This window comes from Salmo trutta, chromosome 35 (genome assembly GCF_901001165.1).
Source record: "Salmo trutta chromosome 35, fSalTru1.1, whole genome shotgun sequence".
Lineage (NCBI taxonomy): Eukaryota > Metazoa > Chordata > Actinopteri > Salmoniformes > Salmonidae > Salmo > Salmo trutta.
In genome coordinates this window covers 20,235,243-20,242,518 of record NC_042991.1, presented here as the reverse complement: position 1 = coordinate 20,242,518, position 7,276 = coordinate 20,235,243, and the positions used below count along the sequence as shown (strand labels likewise).

The following is a 7,276-nucleotide window of genomic DNA, read 5'->3' as shown; positions in this document are numbered from 1 at the left end:
ATTGGGATATTTAGGCAAACTGCAAAAATGTTATGACTATACTGATATTCAAGTTAGTAATTTGATAGGCCTAATTTTTTCTTTGGTTTTGATGCCATAATGTACTGTAATCGATTATGGTTATTTTCAGTGGTGTAAAGTACTTAAGTAGTACTTCAAAGTATTTTTACTTAAGTGTTTTTTGGGGGTATCTGTACTTTACTTTATATATTTTTGACAACTTTTCTTTTACTTCCCTACATTCCTTAAGAAAAGATTGTACTTTTTACTCCATACATTTTCCTTGACACCCAAAAGTCCTTATTTTGAATGCTTAGCATGACAGGAAAATAATCAAATTCAGACACTTATCAACCAAACATCCCTGGACATCCCTACTGCCTCTGATCTGGTGGACTCACTAAACACATGCTTCATTTGTAAATTATGTCTGAATGTTGGACTGTGCCCCTGGCTTCCATAAATACTGTAATGAACAGGCAGGGAGCAGGTCTCGAACCCTCGACCTTCAAGCCCGAAGTCCGGCGCGCTATCGACTGTGCCGCAAAAGCATGCTCGAGCGGCAGAGTCGATTTCCGCGCTTATAAACCCAGGGTCATTACACTACTCCCTCCTTTCAAAGAGCGCGTCCTCGCGCTAGCTTGCGACTCAACGCCTTACAGGAACGCGCTCACCGGCCAAGCACACGCACTGTCGTGGATGCAAGGTCCGATCCCACTTCTGACACCAATGTAATGAACAGGCAGGGAGCAGGTCTCGAACCCTCGACCTTCAAGCCCGAAGTCCGGCGCGCTATCGACTGTGCCGCAAAAGCACGCTCGAGCGGCAGAGTCGATTTCCGCGCTTATAAACCCAGGGTCATTACAATACATTTAAAAAAAAAAAAGAAAATGGTGCCATCTGGTTTGCATAATATAAGGAATTTGAAATGATTTAAACTTTAACTTTTGATACTTAAGTATATTTTAGAAATTACATTTAATTTTGATATTGAAGTATATTTTAAACCAAATACTTTTAGACTTTTACTTAAGTGGAATTTTACTGGGTGACTTTTACTTGAGTCATTTTCTATTAAGGAATCTTTACTTTTACTCAAGTACGACAGTTTTTCCACCGTGAGAAAAGCACCCAACTGTCATACTTGAGCAAAAATAAAGATACCTTAGTAGAAAATGACTCAAGTATGCCTTTAACAAAAACAGACTCATTTCAGAAATTGATACGCCATTTCCTCTTTTATAATTTTGTTATTTGTTACAGATTGGTTGTGAATGGATTGTCAATAATCGATGTGTAACAATCATTTGTTCAATAAAGAAAAACGTAAAAAAATAATAACATTTAAAGCCGTCGTGAGTGTATTCAGGTTACAACGCTGACCAAACAAATACATCATTTATGTAGAAAAATATGTTGTCAGAAGTGGGATTCGAACCCACGCCTCCAGGGGAGACTGCGACCTGAACGCAGCGCCTTAGACCGCTCGGCCATCCTGACTCATGTAAACCTTTGCATTAGTCGGCAATTATAATATGCACGCTGTTTGAACTAGATACGCTGTTTTAATTTTTATGAGATTTAGGCATCGATTCGATCTGTAAAATGTATGTGTTACAGATTCCGCGATAAACTATAAAAATAAAGAGAGTCGCATACTCCATATATCATCTTCCAGTTATTTATTGGGTAGACCCAATAATCATCCGGGAGTTGATATATGGAGTGTGCGACTAGTTTTTTGAGTTTATAGTTATTCTCTTGTTTGTCAGCACCTCCACACAAAATAATGTGTCTGGGTGCGCCAGTTTGTTTTTTATTCTACAGATTCCGCGAAAGAAATATAAAAGGAATTTCAGATTGAGCCGACATATGCAGCGTTTACTGTGAATGCAGTCTCCGTTTTTTATTTTTATTTAACCTTAACCTTTATTTAACTGGGCAAGTCAGAGAAAAACAAATCATTTTTTTTACAATGGCGGCCTACCATGACGGCCTGGGGACGAGGGCTGGGATTAAAAATAAACATATTGGACAAAACACACATCATGACAAGAGAGACACCACAACATTACATAAAGAGAGACTTAAAACAAGAACACAGCATGGTAGCAGCACAACATGGTACAAACAGTATTGGGCACAGATAACAGCACAAAGGCAAGAATTCCTTGTTAGCATTACATTAGCACACAAAATCTGTTAATCGTGTTAGTGGGTGTGGTATATATCGCAGTTCACCTGCTTTAAGCAGGTTTTCTGCGCATTTTGTAGCCAATTCATTTCAACCATAGTGTTGAACATTATGTTATGTGGTTGCAACGTAGCATCTCGTGCAAGGCTGCTACCACATTCTAGACTGCTACATTGTTTCTTCACTGCTGTTAGACAGCTTCGTCTTTGCCGTTGGACCATCTAATGGTATAGCATTCTCTATTCTCTACAAATTGACCTACACTTGCCTAAAGGGTATGAACATTGCGCTTGCAATAGTAGCTACTGCAGTGCCTGTTTTGCATGTTATTTTGGCATTAATATGTGTTACATATCAGTTTGCAAACAATGTAATAAAAAAAATATCACTGAGTTAATAAAGCCTTATACAAACATGGTCTCTTTTTTTGTTTTCTTGAGTAAGGGAGCTCCAAAATGCATGTGTTTCAGCCTAGCTCAGTGCTTTCTGTGGAGGTGGGGCAAACCAGCAGAAAATCCAGAGCGTTGCACCGTGATTGGCTCAGTGTTCTGTCACTCATGGGGACACTACGTCACCGCCAAGTCTAAGGGCAGAGCTTGAAAATTCAAGCCCCTTGGGTGCTGTCATAGTTACATTAGAAGTGCCCATCCAAGAAGGCTCAAGGTCATTGGGGGTTCCCGAGTCGCGCAGTGGTCTAAGGTACTGTATCTTAGTGATAGACGTGTCACTACAAACCCTGGTTCGATCCTGAGCTGTATCACAACTGGATGTGATTGGGAGTCCCATAGGGTGGCGCACAATTGACCCAGCATCATTAGGGTTTGGCCGGAGTAGGCAGTCATTGTAAATAAGAACTTGTTCTTAACTGACTTGCCTAGTTAAATAAAATAAATAAAATTGGCTTTTGAAGTAGTTTTGATACTTTCAAAATCTTAACTAGCAGTCATCATCATGAATCTACTGGCAAATCCTTTTTAAGCCTTGTCATATGAAAATAAATTATAGATAAAACGTATTGGTGCTCATCGGCCATTGGACATAAACAGTGGCGATTTTAACAAGTAAAAAAAAAAGTGGGATGCATGCCAGCAAAGCGACAACACTAAACAATACATGAATTGCTCTAACGGTGACAAACGGTGCCCACAAACTGTTAGGGCCTACATAAAGCTGTCCTAACATCTTACCATTGCTACACCTGGCTATCAGCGAAGCCTTGTCTGGCAGCGAAACAGTTCATTCAGCCTCATTTACTGCCAGGGAGATATGTACAGCTGAAGTCGGAAGTTTACATACACCTTAGCCAAATATAATTAAACTCAGCTTTTCACATTGCCTGACATTTAATCCTGGTAAAAATTCTGTGTCTTAGGTCAGTTAGGATCACCACTTTATTTTAAGAATGTGAAATGTCAGAATAAAAGTAGAGAATTATTTATTTCAGCTTTTATTTCTTTCATCACATTCCCAGTGGGTCAGAAGTTTACATACACTCAATTAGTATTTGGTAGCATTGCCTTTAAACTGTTTAACCTAGGTCAAACGATTTAGGTAGCCTTCCACAAGCTTCCCACAATATGTTGCGGGAATTTTGGCCCATTGGAAATTGCTCCCAAGGATAAACCAGACTTGTGGAGGTTTACAATTTTTTTCTGAGGGTTTGGCTGATTTCTTTTGATTTTTCCATGTTGTTATGCAAAGAGGCAGTGAGTTTGAAGGTAGGCCTTGAAATACATCCACAGATACACCTCCAATTGACTCAAATTATGTCAATTAGCCTATCAGAAGCTTCTGTCTGTAATCAATCTGTCTGTAAACAATTGTTGGAAAATTAACTGTCATGCACAAAGTAGATGTCCTAACCGACTTGCTAAAAGTAATTTGTTAACAAGAAATTTGTGGTGGTTGAAAAACTAGTTTTAATGACTCCAACCTAAGTGTGTGTAAACCGCCAACTTCAACTGTATACTGTAGCTAAGAAAGTAATACGGAGTGTGTATTGTGTAGTAAGCTGTTAGTAGCCCATGTGCATCACCCTAAAAATTTGGTGCACATGTAGCCTATAATCTGTTTTTGAGAAATGAATTTAAATATTGTAAGAGCTTTCATTGTCTGCTTATATGCCCCCTTTATTTATCCTACGGTTCTGAGTTGGTGTACATGAAGAACGGCCCATGTTCTGAATTCTGTCTCTGTACAAAAAGTTATTGACTACGTCCGTTATAGCTCGCTTGGTTTAATCGAAATTACGGATTGCCTCTTATTCGCTTGTCGTCCCCTTGTGCCATAGTTTGTACATCGCAATTGTCAGTAGAACCCACATTTGTTTAAGCAAGTCAGCCATATCAGCTGTTTTTATTTTATTAAGGCAGTAAATGAGGCTGAATTAACTGTTTCACTGCCAGACAAGGCTCTGCTGATAGCCAGGTGTAGCAGTGGTAAGGTGTTAGGACAGCTTTATGTAGGCCCTAACAGTTTGTGGGCACTGTTTGTCACCCTTATAGTGCAATTCATGTATTGTTTAGTGTTGTGTTATGCAGTGGCTTTGCTGGCATGCTTCTCACTCCCCCCCCCCCCCCCACCAAGATGTATATGCTAAAATCGCAACTGTAACTAATTAAACAACAGAACAATGCCCATGTTTCAGTTTATTAGAAAAAAATTGTTGCAAGTGAAAGAGTAGAAATTGGCCAGTTTCTGTGCTCCCAGCTGCAGCAGAACGTGCCATTTTCAAAAGGCTTTGAGCTCCCATCATGATCAGACCTATACATTGTTATCAACCCTTACAGTTCAATACCACACCTAACATAGACTTCAATGTTTTCCTTCTGATAGGAAAATGGTGTTGCACAAAAGGATAATTGGGGATGTGAAAGTAGGCTGCCCAGTTCCACAGTTTAGGATTGATGCTGCAGATCTTAATACCTGAAGCCATCCACTGTATAGTTTCTTCAGTCACTGAGGAAAGTCTTTCTAGGGTACATTAAATCATTGACTAAGTCTGATACAATTATTTGGACAGTGAGTGTAATGCCTTCTGGTTTGACTCAAAAACAACCTTAGTCCAAAGACATACCAAGGTTAGGCCGACTACTCACGTCAGTAATCAGATATGTTCCTCTCAAATCCATAGTTCCTTGGAGTCTTCAAGATGTGCATGTACACAAGATACATACACCAGTACACACTGCAAAGAGGTGCATTATCACTATCACAAAGAAACTATAGTTCAAGTATGTAAAGAAAACACCATTTTAAATATTTCTATACAAATTTGGACAGAGTTCCAGCATTTTGTAAAATCTGTATTTATTAATGATTTACAAAAGGCTATCATGAAACAATTTAAATGATTCAAATGTGTTACCTAAAATGAAAAACATGAATACATTTGTATACATGTCGGTTAACATCTTTAAAGCTGAAACAGGATATTGATACTGTTACTTTATGGATAATGAATGTTAACATAGTCAAATCTGGCCCATGTTCTGAAAAAAATGTATCATATTTACACACAAGATGGAGTCACTCAAACAGCTGTGAATGAAGAGATGTAGGGGTTTAAGACTGGAGAGATGTACTCATGTAAATAGCATTCTGCCCAAATCCTTAAAATAGCATTTACCTACAGTAGCCTATAGGTCCCAAATGTATTCCATGTTTGTATCGACTTAACCGAATGCTCAAGCATTTTAAATAAACAAAATCTGTGCAAGTACATTACATAAGGTTCAAATAAATACCTGTTAAACAAACAAGGTTTTTACTTTGGATTTTTATTATCATTTGAACTGAAAATGAAGTAATTTTCCATCATGTTACGCTTCCACTTTCCGCATACTGGCAATGTATACAACTGGCCAAATTTCACAACTCTGCAAATTACTGTTAAATTCAAACAAAGAAAATCAATACTAAAAAGTGGGGGGGAATAGAAAACATAAGACCCCCCAAATGTACAGTGAGAACCAAAAGGTAGGAGTTCCTTATCTCAATTTCCTACATCACACTTGTATAAAATGCCCTGTTGGATAAAGTTTGAACCATCCATTTCTGAAGATAAAAACCAAATGAGAGCGGTTACTATTAAGAATTGAGAGTTGTGTTTGGAACGAGGGAGATATTTACAGTGTGGGCGTGCACTCAGGTGGACCCCCAGTAAACCAGTTTATATATGTGGAAGTCATAGTGAAGACATGGCATCACTGGAAGATGCTTGGATCAAAACTAAAGCCACATTCTAAGGAATGAAGAATACAGTGTATCGCAAACCAGAATGGACAACATTACTCCATTTGAATCAATGAGTAAAGGAAGAAGTTCAACTTAAAATATTGGTCTGGTAAGCCTGGGCATTTATTTAAAAGTGTGAAAATATGTAATGCAGAAAGAGCATAAAATAACATCATAAAATATTCCACATTACATTAAGCTATTAAAATTGTTTAAATGAACAAAACTTTTCATCCCTAACCCAAGAACCATTTTACAAACAAAAATATATTCCCCTTCATGTGATTTCAAATTTGTCTTAGTAGTATAATTATTTTGTATTATTTATTTTTACAGTGCTTTATTATAATATCTGATAGTTTAAGAGGGAAATTAAGCAAATAAATGTCTCACCTACAGCAACGATACATCTAAATTGTATGTAATGGTCCAGTTGTTCAATAAAAACAAAAAAAGAAGAGTCACTGGGAAACAAAAGCTGCTCTTCCTTCCCATTGCTCAGTCGGGGCCTGGTGGTCAATTTTTCTTGCTAAGGCTACTTGTCTACTGCTTTGTATTGAGTTCATTTTCCAGCTCCATGAGTTTTCGCGAGGCCTTGACTTTGTTGGATACTTCCTTCCCTTGGGAAAAGAGCCGCTGGCGCTCCTTGAATGTCATACTCTCCGGGGCTCCTTCAGTTAAAGTGTTTTCCTGTTCTTGACCACTGCAATGAGAAAAGCAACCACAATACGACTTAAACCATATACTGTACAACATTGTGTGTTCTGAGAATTCCTACATACGTCTCAGTTTCTTATGTTTCTTTCTCATTCGGTCTAAAAGTATTTCCTCTGACCGAGTTGAATT

At 38.2% G+C, this 7,276-nt stretch overlaps 1 protein-coding gene and 1 non-coding gene across 2 annotated transcripts in view; both read right to left on the bottom strand.

Annotated features, from left to right (window-relative positions):
- Positions 1-1,417: 1,417 nt before the first annotated feature.
- On the bottom strand, positions 1,418-1,500 carry trnal-cag (transfer RNA leucine (anticodon CAG)). Its single transcript has one exon. It is a non-coding gene; the product is annotated as a tRNA-Leu (tRNA).
- A 3,986-nt stretch (positions 1,501-5,486) lies between these two features.
- The window catches only part of LOC115174826 (afadin), a 46,000-nt gene continuing 44,210 nt past the window's right edge, over positions 5,487-7,276 (bottom strand). Inside the window, exon 21 of the mRNA XM_029733747.1 lies at positions 5,487-7,133. Coding sequence (XP_029589607.1) covers positions 6,974-7,133 — 160 coding nt within the window. The 3' untranslated portion in view covers positions 5,487-6,973. The remainder of the gene's footprint in view (positions 7,134-7,276) is intronic.